The sequence below is a fragment of the Enhydra lutris genome, unplaced genomic scaffold (assembly GCF_002288905.1).
Source record: "Enhydra lutris kenyoni isolate GAN:26980312 unplaced genomic scaffold, ASM228890v2 scaffoldscaffold12, whole genome shotgun sequence".
NCBI lineage: Eukaryota > Metazoa > Chordata > Mammalia > Carnivora > Mustelidae > Enhydra > Enhydra lutris.
The window spans coordinates 5210985-5231371 of NW_019154096.1; the positions used below are offsets into that span (position 1 = coordinate 5210985).

General features: G+C 41.7%; 1 protein-coding gene across 1 annotated transcript in view; it reads right to left on the reverse strand.

The window, feature by feature from the left end:
* Positions 1 to 6416: 6416 nt before the first annotated feature.
* LOC111145191 (lipase family member K) overlaps positions 6417 to 20387 on the reverse strand; it is a 32739-nt gene continuing 18768 nt past the window's right edge. The window contains exons 7-11 of the mRNA XM_022499911.1: positions 20238 to 20374; positions 14844 to 14990; positions 12840 to 12911; positions 10509 to 10580; positions 6417 to 7309 (exon numbers count right to left, since the gene is read on the reverse strand). Of these exons, the coding sequence (XP_022355619.1) occupies positions 7070 to 7309; positions 10509 to 10580; positions 12840 to 12911; positions 14844 to 14990; positions 20238 to 20374 (668 nt within the window). The 3' untranslated portion in view covers positions 6417 to 7069. The remainder of the gene's footprint in view (positions 7310 to 10508; positions 10581 to 12839; positions 12912 to 14843; positions 14991 to 20237; positions 20375 to 20387) is intronic.

A 20387-nucleotide genomic window follows, 5' to 3' on the forward strand; every position in this document is an offset into this window, starting at 1 on the left:
AGGCTGGCTGGCCCCCAGGCCGGCTGGGAGAGGAGCTCTTCATAAAGGCTCACCTTGAAGCACAACTAGGAAACTCTGGAGCCCAGTAGATGTTGAGGGGTCACTTTGGCATCCCCCTGGTGCCCAGGTTCGGCCTGAGCCTCTCCCTGCTGCCACAAGACAACTCTTCAGCCACTGTGGAACATTCTCCCAAGCCCTGGACCAGATGGAAACAGTACAAGCTTTTTGCAGAAAAAAAAGAGAGAGAGAGAAAGAGAAAAAGAAAGGGAAAGGAAAGGAAAAAAGAAAAGAAAAGATAAAAGGAAAGAAAGAAAAGAAAAGCTCAGTGGTTTTTATGCTTTATGAAGCCAGAGACTGGTATTCGGGGATGATGAGGACAATGAAATCTGGGAGTCAGAATACCAGAGAAAGAAGGGCAATACAGAGGGAGGGCTTCTGAAATATGGAGATGTATACCCTTGAGCTTTTGGCTCAAGGGTATAACACTGTGTCCGCACAGAGGGTGAAATATCATCAGAGTGGACAGAGTAAAACTTTGAGAGAGAGAACAATTGCCAGGAAAGTATAAGCAAAACAATTTCTAGAATGTCCCTAGTATACGTAGGGATGCATTTGAATTCCCACCAGCTGGCACGGAGAGAGGTTTCTGAACGCCCAGGAGCATTCAGTAGAGACTTCCAAAAGTGCACACCTCCTAGAAGAGCAGAGATTCCTGGGAGGAGAGATTAGTCTAGAGTGGCCCTTGAGGAGATGAAAAACCAAAACCAAAACAAAGAAGTCTCAAAGCAATCAGGCTTAGTTTCAAGCAAACAAACTGAATGCCAAAAGAATTCCCAATCCTATTTAAAGGAAGACAGTAAAACGTAGCCCTCAGCAATGCAAAATTCAAAGTCTGGTTCTTCAAATTCAATAAAAAATTAAGCAGACAACAAAGCAGGAAAATATAACGCATAACCAGGAGAGAATTGATCTATAGAACGAACTCATAAATGAGAAAGGTAATTCTATAAACAGAATGTATGTTAAATAGGTTCTGAAAGATGCTGACTATGCCCAAGGATTTAAAGGAAAACATAAAATAAGGAGGGGGAAAAACGGAAGATATAGGGAGGAGGAGCGAGATGGCAGAGGAGTAGGAGCCCAAATATCGTTGGGTCCAGGAGTTCAGTTAGATATCAAACCATCCTGAACACCTACAAACTCAACAGGAGATAGAAGAGAAGAGCAGCGATTCTAGGAACAGAAAAGCAATCACTTTCTGGAAAGTAAGATGTGCAGAGAGATGAATCCAAGCGGATATACGGGAAGATAGACCATGGGAGGTGGGAGGGACTAGTCCCCGGCAAGCGGCAGAGCACAAAATCAGAACTTTTAGAAGTCTGCTACACTGAGTGATGTTGCTCCAGAGGCTAAGTGGGGGTGGAGCCCTCGTGGGGACAGTGTGGTCTCAGGACCTACGGGGTCACAAAAAGACCGGGGATATTGGACTGTGGCAGATCTCTCAGGTTTTGTATCGGGGAAGCCGACTACAGAGACGGAGCCAAGGAGGGGGCTCTCAGCTCGGGGTTACCATAAACCATGATCCACAGCACAGTCGGGCCACTGCTCTTTGAGCTGGGACCCCACAAGTGGCAGATCCGGGGAGACACCCCTTCCTCCTCTGGAGGCAGGAATCTGCTGGGTTTGGAGACTCCAGATGGGGCTGTGTGCCAGAGACAGAAATGCTCAGGCTGGGTGAGCGTGGAGTGCGGCCGGAGACCAGGGAGAGGGGAGGGATTGACTGCCCTTCTCCAAGGGCGCACTGAGTGGGGCCCCAAACTTTAGGCTCTTTTGGCTGGAGGTTGGGAGGCCGCCATTTTCATTCCTGTCCTCCAGAGCTCTACGGAAAGCATTTAGGGAACAAAAGCTCCCAAGAGCAAAACCGCACAGATTACTTAGCCCAGCCCCTGGCAAGGGCAGCGCAATTCTGCCTGGGGCAAAGACACTTGAGAATCACTGCAACAGACCCCTCCCCAAGATCAGCAAGAACATCCAGCCAAGACCAAGTTCACAGATCAACAAGAACTGTGGAACTCCAGAGTAGGGGAAAGCAACACATAGAATTCATGGCCTTTTTCCCATGATCCTTTAGTCTTTCAAAGTTAAATTTTATTTTTTTATTCTATTTTTAAAATTTTTCCTCTTTCCTATTTTAACCTTCTTAAACTATTTTATCTTATCAATACTTTTTAAAAAAATCTTTTAAAATTTTCATTGTTATAGTCACATTCTGTCCCTTTATTGTATTTAACCTTATTTTTTGTATACATATAGGTTTTTCTTTCTTTAAAATTTTGGGATACAGTTTCTTCTAATAGATCAAAATATACCCCAAATCTAGCACATGACTTTGTTCTAATCTCCAGCCCTATCACATTCTTTCCTCTTTTTTTTATAACCAACTTATCAATTCCTTCTTTAGAAACTTTTAAAATTTAAAATTAAAATTTTCATCTAAAATTTAACATTTAAAATTTTCATCTTTACAGTCATATTCCATCCCTTCATTGTGTTCACCCTTATTTTTGTATATATATATATTTTTCTTTCTTTAAAATTTTGAGAGGCAGGTTCTTCTACCAGACCAGCATTCACCCCAAATCAAGTGTGTGGCTCTGTTCTATTCACCAGTTGTATGTATGTGTGTATACACACACACACACACACACACACACATACACACACACATATAAAATATATATGTATGTGTATATATACATATATTATATAATATACATATATTATATAATATATTATATAATAATATAATACACACATATAAAATATATATGTATGTATATATATACATACATACATATATGTATGTATGTATAGTATATATATATAAATGTGTATATATATTTCTTTTTTTCCCCTACCTTTCTTCTCCCCTGGTTTCAGGTCTCTTCCAATTTGTTTAGTGTATACTTTTCTAGGGTCTTTGCTACCCTTTTAGTATTCTGTTCTCTCATTCATCTGTTCTTATCTGGATAAAATGACAAGGTGGAAAAACTCACCACAAAAAAAAGAATAAGAAGCAGTACCAATGGCTAGGGACATAATTAATACGGACATTAGTAAGATGTCAGAACTAGAGTTCAGCATGATGATTATCAAGGTGCTAGCTGGGCTTGAAGAAAAATTGAAGATACTAGAGAATTCCTTTCTGGAGAAATAAAATCCCTTTCTGGGGAAATAAAAGAACTAAAATCTAATCAAGTTGAAATTTAAAAAGCTATTAATGATGTGCAGAAAAAAATGGAGGAGTTAGTAATATAGAAGACCAAATGACGGGGAATAAAGAAGCTGAAAAAAAGAAAGACAAACAACTACTGGACCACGAGGGGGGAATTCAAGAGAGAAGTGATACCATAAGATGAAACAATACTAGAATAATCAGGATCCCAGAAGAAGAAGAAAAGAGAGGGGCAGAAGGTATATTGGAACAAATTATAGCAGAGAATTTCCCTAATTTGGGGAAGGGAACAAGCATCAAAATCCAGAGGGCACAGAGAACCCCCTCAAAATCAATAAAAATAGGTCCACACCCCGTCATCTAATAGTAAAACTTACAAGTCTCAGTGACAAAGAGAAAATCCTGAAAGCAGCCCGGGACAAGAAGTCTGTAACATACAATGGTAAAAATATGAGATTGGCAGCAGACTTATCCACAGAGACCTGGCAGGCCAGAAAGGACTGGCATGATCTATTCACAGCACTAAATGAGAAAAATATGTAGCAAAGAATACCATATCCAGCTAGGCTTTCATTGAAAATAGAAGGAGAGATTAAAAAGCTTCCAGTAAACAAAAGATAAAAAGAGATTAAAAAAAAAAGAAAGATAAAAAAGATAAAAAGCTTCCAGATAAACAAAAACTAAAAGAATTTGCAAACACCAAATGAGCCCTACAGGAAATATTGAAAGGGGTCCTCTAAGCGAAGAGAGAGCCTAAAAGTAACAAACCAGAAAGGAGCAGAGACAATATACAGTAACAGTCACCTTATAGGCAATACAATGGCACTAAATTCATATCTTCCAGTAGTTACCTTGAATGTAAATGGGCTAAATGTTCCAATCAAAAGACATAGGGTATCAGAATGGATTAAAAAAAAAAGACCCATCAATATGCTGTCTGCAAGAAACTCATTTTAGACCCAAAGACACCTCCAGATTGAAAGTGAGGGGGTGGAAAACAATTTACCATGCTAATGGACATCCAAAGATAGCTGGGGTGGCAATCCTTCTATCAGTTAAATTAGATTTTAAGCCAAACCAAAAAAAAAAAAAAAAAAAGGAAGATATAAAATAGACCTAAATGGGATCTCTAGAGATGAAGAATATAGGCTCCAAAACAGAAAATGCATCAGATAGGATTCCAGCAGACTAGACACTGAGTAAGGAAAAATTTGTGAATATGAACACACACAATGGACATTATCTAAAAGGAAGCACACCAAAGGAAAATAGTGGGAAAAACATCCAGCTTCAATGACTTGGGGGTCAACAGCAAGTGGTCTAATGCATTAGAGATCCAGGGGATGTGAAGGCACAAAAGATGTTTGGAGGGGAAAAAAAGATATTTGGAGAAATATTTTAGTTACATTATTAAATTAATAATAATTATTAAATTATCAAATTTGATGAAAACTTTAAGTCCACAGATTCAAGAAGTTCGTTGAATTCCAAGCAGAATACACAACCAAACCACCCCAAGGCTCAGTCAAATCAAATTGTGAAAAATCCCTTGGTGAAAAGAGAATCTTAGAGTAAAGAAAAAAAAAATGTGTAGTAAATACAAAGAAGGGATAGAAGAACTCACATACTTACCAGAAACTACATGCCAGGAGGTAATGAACAACATTAAAAAACATTGCAAGAGCGGTGCCTGGGTGGCTCAGTTGGTTAAGCATCTGAGTCTGGATTTGGCTCAAGTTATGATCTCAGGGTCCTGGGATTGAGCCCTGCATCAGGCTCCTCGCTCAGCACAGAGTCTGCTCAAGATGATCTCTCTCTCCCGCTGCCTCTCCCCCCACTTGCACGTTCTTTAAAACTTTTTCTTTAAAATAAATGAATATAATCTTAAAAAAAAAAAAAAACCCTGTGAGAATAACAAATAGGAAGCCTATCTGTCCAAGATTCTCTTACTAGAAAAAAAATTTTTGGAAATGAAGGCAAAATACCTTCACCGATCAGCCCAGGTGGAGATTCTGGGAGCCTCTCAAACTTTTCCTAAGGATGTATGCATTGCCACTTCTCTTGCTTGCTCCTGGGGGACAGGTCCCAGGGCCATGCACCTTCTCTGTTCATTGCTGACCATCAGGGAAATGCAAATCAGAACCACAAAAAGCTATCTTCTCACAACTGCTGGGATGGCTATAACAACAACACTACTACCAATAAAACAAAAGACAAAGAAATAAGTGTTGGTGGGATGTAGAGAAATTGCACCATTACACAATGTCAGTGGGATTATAAAATGGTGCAGCCACTATAGAAAATGGTATGGAAGTTCCTCAAAATATTAAAAACAGAACTCCTCCATGATCCAGGATTCACACTTCTGGGTATATATTCAAAAGAATTGAAATTAGGATCTTAAGGGGTGCCTGGGTGGTTCAGTGGGTTAAACCTCTGCCTTCTGCTCAGGTCATGATCTCAGGATCCTGGGATCAAGCCCCACATCAGGCTTTCTGAGCCTGCTTCCTCCTCTCTCCCTGCCTGCCTACTTGTGATCTCTCTCAATCTGTGTCAAATAAATAAATAAAACTTAAAAAAAAAAAAAGAAATTAGGATCTTAAAAAGATACACGTACTTCCAAGGTCATCCCAACATTATTTGCGGTGGCCAAGATATGGAAACCACCTAAATGTCTATAGATGGATGAATGGATAAAGAAGATCTACTTTAAACATACATATAAGGGAATATAATCCAACCTTAAGTGATGGCAAAACAAAGATTTTTTTCAGACAAACACTGTCAATTGATCGCTAGCAGATCTGCAAAACAAGAAATGTTTAAGGAAGTTCATCAAAACAAGAGAAAGAAGGAAATAAAGGTAGTAAGGAACAGGGTCTCTCAAGTTTTTAACCAAAAAGACAAAATAATAATAATAATAATAATAATAATAATAGTAATGGTTTGTTATTACTATCAACAGTAGTTCGCTATTGCTGGTAAGAAATTAACCACAAGGGGTGCCTGGGTGGCTCAGTGGGCTAAGCCTCTGCCTTCAGCTCAGGTCATGATCCCAGGGTCCTGGGATCGAGCCCCGCATCGGGCTCCCTGTTCAGAAGTGAGCCTGCTTCCCCCCTCTCTCTCTGCCTGCCTTTCTGCCTACTTGTGATTTCTGTCAAATAAATAAATAAAAACCTTTAAAAATAAAAAAGAAAAAGAAATTAACCACAAATGTGGAGGTTTAAAAGAATATCCATTTATTTTCTCACTCTTGCTGTGGGTCCACAGTCTGGACATGGTGCAGCAACCTCCTCTGCTCAGGGACTCCCTGGGCTGCACACGAGGTGTGGCCAGTCTGCTTTTTCCACTAGAGGCTGCACTGGGGAATAATGGGCTTCCAGCTCACCCAAGAGCTGGCTCTAATTCATCCCGCAGCTGTCCGACTGAGGATCCGTCAGTTTGCTGGTTGTGGGCTGGAGGCCACCTGCAGATGCCAGATGTCACACATGGCTCCTTGCCACGTAAGCTTCCGTATCTGTTCACTTCATCAAGCCGACAAGAGGAAGCTCTTCTCCAGTCTACTTAGATGGAGTCTCAGGTAATATAACGCAATCAGGAAGTGATGTCCCATCACCTTTGCCATAAACACGATCTAACCAAGGGCGTGGCACTGTTACCTTTGCCAGTTCTGTTGGTCAGAAGCAAGTCTCAGGGCCCTCCCACACTCAGGGGGAGAGGATTACCCCAAATGTGGACACTAGTAGGTGAAAATCACTGGAGGGGTCACCTTAGGGGTTTGTGTGCCACTTTATTAGTTTGAGAATCCACTTACTTAGAGAAAGGAAAATGCATTTACTTTTGCAAACATTCGTCCATCAGTCTAAAAAGGTCTTGGTAAATTTCCTTGGGCGCGTCCTGTCCGAGGTAAAAATCCACATGATTGTAGTGTGGGATCAACTTGTAGTAAATAAGCCTGGTAATCTTAGGGAGTAAATTCTCAACATCTTTGAGATCAGCCACACGGTCATGTCCTCCACTCCACACAGCCGTTGGTACTTCCATCTTTGTGACGTCATATAAGGGAGGTATAAGCTAGTTACAAGTAAAGAGATGGAGGAAAAAAAAAACAGTTTTTACAGAAAACCACCTAATGAAGTAGAATTAACTATTAATTGTTAAGCAAGTTCTTCAAATGCTCCAAGTGTGCAGTTAGAATACACTTAGTGATCTATAAACATTAAAATGTTCTAAGTACTTAAAAACACTTTTGTGCAATAATTTCAGTTGTGAGCAAATGAACAACAATGACAAAAAAAAAAAAAAAAAAAACCCACAACCATTTTATTCCTGATTTGCACTTAGAGGAAAATAGGAAAGAATTCTAGGGGAAGGGGACCCTCCCTTATTTCTATCTTTCTAGTAACACTTGCATGGGGACTATGACCTTTTCTAACAAAATAGACGTGTTTATGTATTGGATACATGTAAATGCTTCTTCTCATACACAGAAATCTGGACAAGGGGTTACTGACACTTGAGCAGGCTCTTGTGGGGGCATTGAGACCAACAGATGAAAACATTTGAAATACTAGGTTAAGCAGGAGACAGCCTGTTCCAGAGAACAGTGGCTGTGGTATTAATCTCTTGCCCCTTCTTTCTGGACATACAGCGTTTCTCACGCGGAACCGACAAATTCCATCCTCCAGTTTATCAGGGTCCAAGATGACTAGGCCTGGCCAATCCGTCCTTCATCCTTCTGGCCTCCGTGACTGGATGAGAGACAGGTACATGGCTAAAAACCAAGCCAGAGCTCTCTCTGGAACTTTCTGCTAGAGCAATTGAGAAACATACTTGCTTTTTCTTTGGGTTTGCGGTTGGAAGAATGCTATGAGCTAAGTACATCCAGGCACCCTTTCACTACTATTTTTTAAAATAGCTTAAGCAGGGAAAGGGCATACACAAGCAGAAGTGGGAGAGAGACAGGGAGGGATAGAGGGAGCTGGAGAGCCCGGAGGACAGTGTTTAAGTTTCTACCTATTGTGAATTTCCCACCACACTTCTTAGCTGAGTAAAGCATACTGCTTTTATATTTTTTAAACCTAAAATAGAGCTGTCTTCTGCTTAAGCCTCCAACTCTTGGTTTTGGCTCAGGTGGTCAACTTGGGGTCTTGAGATCTAGGCCCTGCCTGAGGCTCCATGCTGGGAGCAGAGCCTGCTTAAGATTCTCTCCCTCTGTCTCTGCCCCTCCCACTCATGCTCTCTCTCTTTCTCTAAAAATAAATAAATACATCTTTAAAAAAGAAAATGCACCATCATTAATTTTGGCAGCAACATTAGGAAGAAAAGGTCATACGGACAAAGGTACAGATCCTTAGGAACTTGTAACCTTGCCCGGGAGAGGTTTCCTAGATGAGAAATGCACACGGGGGGCCGTCCCTAACTCGGCGAATGTGCACCTGGAGTTCCCTGAGCAGGGCGGTATTCAGGCAGAGAGCACGGCTTTAGTCATTACAGAAGTCACTGGCATCCATGTGTTGGTGTCTGGGTCTTCGCATCGCTAAATATCTTACTGTTTCCATGTATGCTATACTGCTGGGAGACTGTGGCCTTGGGCTTAGAAGCAAGTGGTCAGTGAGAAGGTGTAGCTGCAACAGGGAGTGAGAAAGGCCGGGAAGCAAGTGAGTGCAGGTCAGCTGTGAGCAGAAGGGCTCAGGGGAACAGAAGGGCTCAGGGGAGCCGGTGCAGTGCCCAAAGGCAAAGAACAGCAGAGGCGAGAAGAGACGCGCTTCCCCTGACTCTGTGGGTTTCTCGGCGGGATTATACACGGCACAACGACCCGGATGCGAGGATAGCGAGAGCACAACCCAGAGGGAGCAGCACGTGCTAGCAAGTTTATGACAACAGACTGGGTCTCCGCAATGATTTAGGACCCCATGAAGGACGAAAGGGGGCCCAGAAGATGGCAAAGCAAACATGAACCTGAAAATCAGGTTGCAAATAAGACGTGCTGGCTTTGGGCCAAGAAATTCTTTTTTACTCTCGTGGTAATAAAGGATTGGTGATTCCATTGATAATCACGCCTGCCTAATTTAGGGCTATTACTTATCCTTGTGACAAAAGCTATTGCTTTGTACACTTGATGTCGTCTACCCTCAGTTTGGAATTTTCCATTATTCATTCCCTCCAAGGTCCCAAGTAAAAGATTGTAAATGAACTTGAGCTACTACCTCTCCCCACCCAGTCTTCTGAGGATCTGTGAGCACAATGGTAAAGCTAAGCCTTGTGACTCAGCTCTCAACCAAATTGATATCTGAGGCCACAGATAAGTTCATCAACCGAGACACTTTCCTTTGAGCAACTATCTACTCTTGAGAGGACGAGGAATCAATCGATTACAAGAGTAGACGTCACTTGGGACATAGTGGGTGAGTCTGTGGGTGGCCAGCAGTTTAGGAGAAAACTATAGAAGTTCGGGAGGAAAATTGGATTTTTCACACCAGCCAAAATTTTGCAATTTCAATACTGCAGTTGGGGTAGTACTGAAAATTTGCTTTTTAAAACAATTCCATTTTTTTCCGTATTCCTGATTTGAGGAACTCATGTGTCTTTGATGACTACTTGTTTAATTTGAGCTCAGTCTATTAGCATGAGGCCAAAATCAAATACAGATTTCCTTATCAATGCTGGAAAAAATAGCAACAAATAGAACATAACCTATTGTTCCAATGCTGGAAAAAATAACAACAAATAGAACATAACCTGTTGCCATTTAATATAGAACTTTGGCCCCAAAAGTTTTCAGAGATTGTGTTAGGAAGTATCTTGACTCACTGTATCTCTGACAGATAACAGCACTTCTTCCTTAGAGTGATAGTTCTGTCTGGTATATCTTTAGTGATCCATATACTGTTGTTGTTGTTACTGTTTTTATGAGTCATACATGGCATCCCAAAGAACTGTCCCAAAGTTTCTATTTTTTGAGAAGGAAGAAGTGCAGTGGAAGAAGAATGGATACAAAATCCAGGAACCCTGGGTCATAGTCATTATTAGCTAAATAATTTTGGCAATTTGGCAATTTACGTAACCTCTCTGAGGTTACGTATGAGGACAATCATATTTCCCTTGCACGGTCCTCGTGAGGATCACAGTAATGATGTGGAACCTGGCAGGAAACCAAGAAGTAGCATCTGACTGATATACAACATCTGGGGTAGTGTTGGTGTTTAACGAGTGAATACTACTTTATTAGTTTGCAAGCAGGTGCCCCTGATAATTATTGTCATCTCTGTACCTGGTGGAAGTGCCTCATGTTCTGATCAGCATTTCCCCAATCAAAAGCTTGGAACAGACCAGAATTAGCAGCCTGTAATAAAATAAAAATAAAAATGCATTACCGTGACATGAGAAGACAGCACACGTTGAAAGACAATAAACAGAAAATATACAAAGAGGATGACATCACATCCCACTGTTTGGGCACAAGAGCTAAAACCCAGTAGAGAGGAATAAACCCGATCATATAAATGATAAATATTGATATACCAATTCACAGAACTGACCATCTTTCAATCCCTTCCCCCATACTTCTCGCACGAAAATCCTGACAGCAATGTCCTTAAATGTTCTAATGCCTATGAAATGTTTACAAGGATGCTGGGTCGGATGATTCTTGAATATCGTAGCTTCAGGAATTTTAATACTTTTTTTAAAAGGCACCAGCTGGACATCTCCTACATTGAAAAGTGACTGTTTTCATGTACAAACAGGTTTGTACGTTATCCTAGGCAGGCGGTCTAGGATATTAGGACCATATTCCTTATTCTTAAACATTTTTGTCGCCATTGCAAGGAATGTTCACTCGGAGTCTCCTCAGCGCTTTCTGTTTGAGGTACAGTGCTGCTGTCCCCTATCTGCAGGGCCAGGCAGCCTGTGTCTCCCACGTCATCTGTTCCTGTGGCCACAGCCTCCAGGTCTGAGACACCACACGCACCCATATTTGCATTTTAATGTTTAGACTTTGGCTATTAGAATAGAAACATTCATAAGCCTCTACACCTAAGGGTTCCTTCTTCTGTGATTTGCCACGAAGCAGGTAATGTTCATATTTATCTCAAGGGCTTCATGAAATGATTCTCAGGCTACTCCAAGGGTTTTTTCTTAACTTGAATCTCTGATTTTTTTTCCACCCTCGTTGATTTAATCCTGACTTTTAGTTTAAAATTAGTCCCATAGTGATGTCTAAGGACAGACGCAGTAGTCTGTTGCTGTGGGAATTTTGCAGGGTTTTGGCAATGAGAGGCACTATCGTGGGCTACTTAGGTCATCTTCCCCAATGCTCATCTGTGAAATGGGAATCACAACATCCTCCTCACGGGGCTATGGAGATTTCTGTTTTTTTTTCTTTTTGGTTGTGAAGATTAAATAGGGTAACGCAACAAGATAAAATAAATAAATAGGGTAATGCATATGAAGTGGGTGACACCTAATTACCACCGTCAGCATCAGCCTCATCACCCCTGCCTTGGCTGTCTGAGTAACTTATGGCCACGTGATTTATCTCATCCCCTCCCCTCATCGTCCTGACTTATTTCTGTCCGAAGAGGATTTTCTGTCACAGGAGAAGAGACCTTCTGAAGAGCAGTCAGCTGGGAGATGCATAAGGGACTGGCTAGGATATCTGTAGAATGGGGGTCCCAACACCTCCATGGAAAGACTGTTATTAAGAATTCAGTGAGACTGAATGAAATCACACATATGAGTAGCAAGAACACATAGTAAGTGCTCAGTAAATGTGAAATTGAGGTCACGTCACCTGGAAGGCCATGCCCATCACAGGCTCCAACCGTCTCCTCACCGGGAGGAGGCCCTGTGGCCTTTTTCCTGCAGGAACTTGAAGGCTTGGCTCCTGGGGGGTACAACTCTTCAGAGGAGTTCAGAAATCCTCAACTAGTATTTCAGGCTATCTAGAGCAGTGCTTCTCAACCTTAAACCATGGAACAAATTTATTTGGGTGGAGGTTAAAGATTCCTAGGGATCTTAGATATATTAAAACTCTGGGAAGGCCTTTTTCTCCTCCTTCCTTTCCCCCCCATACACACACACGTTCATACATACTTGGCTCAGAAAGCTCTACCAATTGAATTTGACTTGTCTCTACACTTGCTGAATATTGAGTAATAGGATAAGCAGAACACTTAAAAAAATTTGAAACTGAGGGTAAAACCAGAAACCATTAATCTAGTTTAGTCCCTCTCTAACATTTAATTTGCTCAGAATGAAGCATGATTTCCATACTCTGAAATGGCCCACATGCCAATAGGAGGTTGAGCAGATCTTTCTGGAACAGCCCGTATCATGCTGTACAAAGTTCTGTTAGAACTGACAATTTTCCAAAAGAGGAAATACAAGCTTTCCCAGAAAAGGCAGTTTGGAGGGATCCAACAATCAGAGTTCAGTCAGAATCTGTGGGAACCAGGCCTGTAACACCAGACACTATTGAGGACATGAACAGAAGAGAGAACAGGAAGTCGCTGCACAACCCCACAGTGGGCTCTGTGAGACCAACTCCTCAGGGGTTTCCGAGACCTACGTGGACCTCATCTCAGGAATAGAAAGCTCTTACCTGGGCCCAGTGCAGCATATTCTGAACAGACGTGCCCGCGGAGCTCTGTGCCAAGTAAACATCCAAGCGACTCTGCAAAGGAGAGAATTTTTCCTCATCTGGAGGCTACTCATGTGACCACACCACAGATAAACCTGAATATTCTCTCTGTCAGGAATAAACATGTACCATACCCTCTTGAAGAACTTTCTCCTCCCTTGGCTCTAGTCTGCCCTGTGCAGCCTTCTGAAAGTCCAGAGGCCATCCTGCAGGGTCGAAGGCACTAACACATGTTCTCTCCAGCCTCACCTCAGACAGGTCCGACAGTCCAGGGGGTCAAGGGGTAAAAGCCACAGTGACCTTCCTCACCCTGGGTTGAGTCCCAAAAGACATTCCCAGAGAGTTGTTTATCATGAGGCATTGACAAAAGATCTGAATGTTTGCTTTCTGATTTTAACAACATGGTCAATATTCTGTAGGGCTCTCTGAAAGTTTGTGGGACATAACCCAACCAGTGTTGTAGCTTCCATTAACATTTAGATTTTTTTCTGGATTAAAAAAAATTTTTTTTCTGTATTTTCCATTGCATATTTTTTTGCATATACGAAAGAGTTATATATTTCCACCAAAGTAAGCCTACTAGAAGCATCATGGAGCTTTTAAAAAAACACAACCCCTCATTAGCTACCCAAACCTATTGAGTCAATATTAAAAGTTCTAGGGGTGAGTTCTGGACTTGTGAAGTTTTTCAAAGTTCCACAAACTCTTACTTATGCGTATCCACCCCTGCTTATCCACTAAAACATTCTTGTAGAGACTGTAATTTTCCATAGGATGGTCCCCAACAGTGAAAAAAAAATGGGCCAATCTGACTGTAAAAGTGTACAATGAAGGCCCTCCGTCGGCGTTATTCTGTGAAGTCTTTCTTTAGCAAGCTCTTAGGCCATGCCTCGAAGGTACTTTTGAAATGATCTCAATTGGGTGTGCGTAAAGTCCTCTTACTCAGCTCTGCCTACATGATATATCTCCATCTAAGTGATAAACAAGCATAGTTCCCTTCAGTAAACTGAGAAGAACGTTTGGGTGTGCGTAAAAGTCCTCTTACTCAGCTCTGTCTACATGATATGCCTCCATCTAAGTGATAAGTACAGTTCCCTTCAGTAAACTGAGAATAACGTAGGGGAGGAATGTGGAAAGCCAGTGACTAAGGCACGCTTTCCATAAACCGCCTTTTATAAGTCTTGCCTGAAAGCAAGAGAGGTGTTATCAGTGCCTTCCACTAACAGAGGGGGACTAGATTCTGGGCAGAAGTCTGGGAGATAGTCGAAGACCATTTTCAGCTTTGTCCTGCCTCTGGTTTCAAAGATACTTCCTCTCTGGCTGGGGAGTAAACTGTACACAGTGGACAGTAGCTGACTCTTTGGCTCAGCTAGTGGGGACCAAGGAAGAAAAAGATTTCATCTGGAGAGAAATCACCAGTAACCCAGCTTATCCCTCTCAGTGTCCCTTGAACAGTGAATCTATACTTAACATTGGAAAGCCACCCCTTAATCTCTTTGGATTAAAAAAGTAAGTGGTTCACAAAATGACTATTTCCAAGTCACCTATGAAAGAGGAAGACTGGTTCAAAAACAGACGCCTGAGCTTACTCCCTGAGATTCTACTTTGGTAGGTGTGGGGTAGCATTTAGGCATAGCAAGATAAATTTCAAAATCATAGTCTTCATGTAAGTGAAGGACTTTCCAAGGGCGGCATGTTGGCCAATAGCAAGAGTTGGTGAGAATGTTCAGTGGCCAAGCCTTCTCCTCAGATCCTCCTACTAAAGCAGGTGGACTCCCCAGCTTTGGTTGGAAACCACCACCATGTATCTTCAATTCAGAAGACAAAAAAAAAAAAAAAGAAAAGAAAAGAAAAAAAAGAAAAAGAAAGGTCTTGAAATGTGGTCTCCACATGATTCAGTACAAATTCTCCTCACCTCTGTGCAACAAAACAATTGTTTTCTTGGCTCTGACTACTTACACATACCATGTTTAAGTTTTTCGGGTCAAATCCACTCAAAGTAAACAGGAAGTTGCTGCAAATATGACGAAATAGCTTCCGGTTGCACACCTTGGTGGCAATGAATTGGTCAAAAAACGTATGAGGGTAGAACATCTTGTCACCAAATAGTGCCTGAAGGATGAGTATAAGACACCATCAGATTTCATGGATGTGGACATCAAGAGTGGAAAGGGACAGACAAGGGCTGGACAGCAGTGGTATCTGCACAACACTAGTCCTCAGTGAAATGGAGAGCTCTGTTAAATTTTGTCTTTGGTTCTCCCAACCCACCCTAGTGGTCTTCCCAACTTTCCTCTTGATGCCTTTTCCCAAGATCCTCTACTTGGGGTGTTTTGAGAATGCCCCTTGTGAAACCAGTCCCTGTAGGGAACTGGTAAGTCTTTGGAGTGGGGGATACCTTGGTTCAATTCTGGACTCTGTTTCTTATACCTTAAGGAAATATTGAATTTCAATTATCCAGGAGTTTCCCAACAATGACATGAAAAATTAATATGCAGTATGTAGGACTCTTGTGAAGATAATAGGTCACGTTTAAAAGGAGCCTTCTGGGGGCACCTGGGTGGCTCAGTGGGTTAAGCCTCTGCCTTCAGCTCAGGTCATGATCTCAGGGTCCCGGGATCAAGCCCCACATCAGGCTTTCTGCTCAGCAGGGACCCTGCTGCCCCCCCACCTGCCTGCCTCTTTGCCTATTTGTGATCTCTCCCTCTGTCAAATAAATAAATACAATCTTTTTTAAAAAAGGAGCCTTCTGCAGTTTCTAGAATCTAGTGAACACTCCTCACACAATAACTGCTATTATAATTAATGAATGATTGTTCCAGAATCTTTCAGCGAAATCTTCCAGAGGCAAAAGCTTAACCCCCCAAATCAATCTCTACTAATGGAATTTCAGGCAATGTTGTCAGTGAGTTGAATTTACCCTCTGAACTTTAGGAATCCCTTCAAATTAGAACACAAATTCATATCTAATTCCTGTGCATAGAAGATGAATCTTGCCTTTGTTTCACAATAACTTGTTTTATAATCTTAAATTAGATACAAAGATGAAAATATTCTAAAAAAAGACTTTATGTGTTTATTTGAGAGAGAAAGAGAGCGGCAGGAGGGGCAGAGGAAGAGGGAGGGAAACAAGCAGATTTCCTGTTGAGTGCAGAGCCTGGTAGCTCGATCCTAGGACCATGAGATCATTACCTGAGCTGAAGCCAGACAACCGCTCCTTCACCCTGACTGAAAGAGAAAGGATAGCAATGCAGGCTAGCCAGCCATGCGGCTCCCATTCCTACGGTGTAGTCAACGTGACGTGTAGACTGTAATTCCAAGTTGGTTCTGGAGGGGGCGTACTTGTCACGTAGCAGCATATAGTTCTAGCCGCTGTGATTTTAAGGTGTTCCTTCTAGGTACAGGGCCCCATGCCAGGCCACGTGGTTTGCCAAGCAGAACATGGGCTGGATGTAGCTCTCGATGGCCTGCTGAGCTGGGCACCATGTGCATGGCTGTATAAGGATCCAGAACTGACTTTTTCAGGTTGGCATTGGAAAGGAGGGGAAATAACTATGTAGAAGAAAGAACATCGACCATAGATGGCCTGGTCAGATCTGGGTTCAGGTTCTGGTTCCACCACCCATTCGCTGGGTCATTTGGGACAGGGTGCTTAGCCTTTTTGAGCCACAGGTTCTTCTTTTAGAAATGAAGACGGGCGCTTTGTTGGCTCAGTTGGTTAAGCGTCCAACTCTTGATTTTGGCTCAGGTCATGATCTCAGGGTTGTGAGATCAAGGCCCACCTTGGGCTCTGTGCTATGTGTGGAGCCTGCTTTGGATTCTTTCTCTCCCTCTGCCTCTAAAGAGAGGAAGAAAAAAAGAAATAGAGAAAGGATGGAAGAAAGGAAGACAATACTAACAATCCTTACTACTATAGATAACATGCAAAGAGGAAAGGGTCAAAGCAAGCTGTAGGTCAGAAAAAAGATAGAGGGGCAAGAACACAGAAATGATCAGGGGTAAAACAGGGGTGGAAGATGTGGAGAGGATAAGCAGTTGGTAATTAGGAGATCTGAAGCACCAAGTGCTGAGGTTTTGAATCTAAAATAAACTCAAATAATAATACTAGACTGAGCAACTGCTATAAGCCAGATACGATGCTTAAACATATATCGTCTCAATCAATCTCCAAAAAAATTTGACAAATCTTACCCTTTTATAAAAACTCATTCATTCATTTTCAACTTTACAGAGGAATAATTGATATCATAAGACAGTAAGTGTCTTATAAATGGAAGTTTGTACGCTTTGACCTACATTTCCCCATTTCCCCCTCCTCCAGCCCCTACTAAGTACCATTCTATTCCCCTTTTCTATGAAATTGGTTTTTTAATATTAGATTCTACATATAAGTGATTCAGTACAGTATTTGTCATTCTCTGTTTGGCTTATTTCACTTAGCGTTGTGCCCACTAGTTTCATCTGGTTTCCTTATTCTCTTTTGACTTTTTTATGTTCTTTTAAATTTTCCCATTTTAATTTGTCTTTACTGTTTTCCAGAAGAGCTACACTAATTTACAGTTTCACCAGTAGTGTACAAGGGTTCGCTTTTCTCAACATCCTTGCCAACATTTATTTCTTGTCTTTTTGGTAAAACCCATCTAACGAGTATGAGGCAATGCTCCATTGTGGTTTTGGTTTCCATCTCCCTGATGATGAGTGAGGTTGCGTATCTTTCCATGTGTCTGCTGGTCATTTGCATACCTTCTTTGGAAAAATGTGCATTCTTGTCCTTTGCCCATTTTTAATTGGATTACTTGGTTTTTTGGCTATTGAATTGTATGAGCTTTTTATATATTTTGGTAATTAACCCCTGATCAGATACATGGTTTGCAAAGATTTTCTCCCATTCTGTAGGCTGCATTTTCAATATATTAATCACTACTTTTGCTGTTGAAGCTTTTTAGTTAGTCCCATTTGCTGATATTGCCGGTACTCTTGATGTTTTATCCAGAAAAATCATCAGCAAGACCAACGTCAAGGAGACTTTTCCCTATGCTTTTTTTTTTTTTTTAAGATTTTATTTATTTATTTGACAGAGAGAGAGATCATAGGTAGGCAGAGAGGCAGGCAGAGAGAGAGAGGGGGAAGCAGGCTCCCCGCTGAGCAGAGAGCCTGATGTGGGGCTTGATCCCAGGACCCTGGGATCATGACCCGAGCCAAAGGCAGAGGCTTAACCCACTGAGCCACCCAGGTGCCCCTCCCTATGCTTTTTTCTAGGAGTTTTATGGTTTCAGATCTTCAGTGTAAGTTTTTAATCTACTTTGAGTTAATTTTTGTGAGTGGTGTAACATAGCGGTTCTGTTTCATTCTTTTTTTAAGATTTTATTTTTTTAAGATTTTATTTGACAAAAGAGAGAGAGAGAGCGCACGCAAGCAGGGGGAGCGGCAGGCAGAGGACTCGATCCCAGGATCCTGGGATCATGACCTGAGCCGAAGGCAGATGCTTAACCAACTGAGCCACCCAGGTTCCCCTCATTCTTTTGCATGTGGCTGTCCAGTACCCCAATACCATGTATTGAAGGGATTGTTTTTTCGCCATTGAGTGTTCATAGTACCCTTGTCAGAGATCAGTAGACCATAAGTGTGGGTTTATTTCTGGTTCCCTCTTCTATCCCCCTGGTCTACGCACCTGTTTTTATGCTAGTACAATACTGTTTTGATGACTGTAGCTTCGTAAGAGAGTTTGAAATCGGGAAGGGGGATGCCTCCACTTTTGCTCTGCTTTCACAAGACTGGTTGGGCTATTTGGGGCCTTTGTATTTCCATACAAATTTTAGGATCTTTTTTTCCAGTTCTGTGAAAATTGCCATTGGAATTTTGATAGGGATAGCACCGAATCTGCAGTTCGCTCTGGGTTGTATGGGCACATTAGTGATATTAATCCTTCCAATCTGTGAACACAGGGTATCTTTTTATTTATTTGCATCTTTCTGGGTTGTATAGGTATGGAACTGAATCACCATGGGCTAATTTACTTATTTCTCACAAGTCAGAATTCCTGGCTTCTATAAAAATGTTCTCCCTTCCATCTGCTTTGATTGAAATCACTGAATGCAACAATCACTTTCAGTCTCCGTGGGAGAAGCCCATATTAATCTGTTCATTACACCAATTCATTTCAACAGAGTAACTGATCAGATTAGTGAGCTGTCAGCACACAGAGGGAATCTGGAGTTCAGGATATTGCCCAGATTTTGAGGAGTCGACAGACTGAGTCTATGAAGCATGGGCAGTTGAGTAAGGTTGGGCTTTTAGTGGGGCGCCTGTGTGACACAGTTGGGTAAGGATCTGACTCTTACTTTCAGCTCAGGTGGTGATTTCAGGGTTGGGAGATCGAGCCCCACATCAGGCTCCATGTTCAGCGGGGAATCTGCTTCAGATTCTCTCTCCCTCTCCCTCTGCCCCTCCTGCTCATGCTTGCTCTCTCTCTCTCTCTCTCTCAAATAAATAAATAAATAAATAAATAAATAAATAAATAAATATTTTTTTAAAAAGGTTGGACTTTTCAGGTGGGAAGAAAGTAGGTTCTAGGCAAATCCTGATAGCAGTGAGTAGCTGACATTTATTCAAATTTTATAATGTGCAAGACCAGATTCTAAGGGATTCTCAAGTCTGAACTCAATCTTCACAGCAGCCTGAGGAGTAGGAACTATTAATATTCCCTCTTTGGGGCACTTGGGTGGCTCAGTGGGTTAAAGCCTCTGTCTTCTGCTCAGGTCATGATCTCAGGGTCCTAGGATTGAGCCCCACTTCGGGCTCCCTGTAGGGAGCTTGCTTCCTCCTCTCTCTGCCTGCCTCTCTGCCTACTTGTGATCTCTGTCTGTCAAATAAATAAAATCTTAAAAAATAAATCCTGTCTTTATGGGTGAAGAACATGATTCACAAAACCCATAAGGTCTTGACCAAAGTTACCCAGCCAGCTAGGATCCAACCGCATTCCACCCACTGCCATGCTGTGTTCTCAATCCCTACCCCATATTGCTCCTAAAAAACCAGGGGCCACTAGAGAGAAATTTAACCCACAAGATTAAACAAATCAATTAAGCACCTCAATATTGGCTTTATCTGTGAGAAACGACATGGGATAGAATCCCCTGATGTAAGATTTAGACAATAGGGTAGGATGGTATCGGTGTGAGCTCCCTGAACCCTGTCGGTAAAATTTCGTGATCAACAGATCTATGTAGACATCTTACATCTGTGATAGTCTCAGAAGCTTGTAAAATGCCATTTTGTCTAAGGTTTTCTTCTCTTGAAATCAGTAAAAATAGAACTAGTTTTAGTAACTATAGATTTAAACTTGGAGGAGTCACATACCTTGACTAATTCTCTGGAAAGAGTTTTCAATTTTTTCATAGGACTTTGGGTGTATTTCACCGTGATGACTGGAGCCAATGCAAAAAATATCTTAATCCTTTTAGCCAGCTCTGGATTGGTAGAGAATGCTATGAAGGCTGAAGGGGAAGA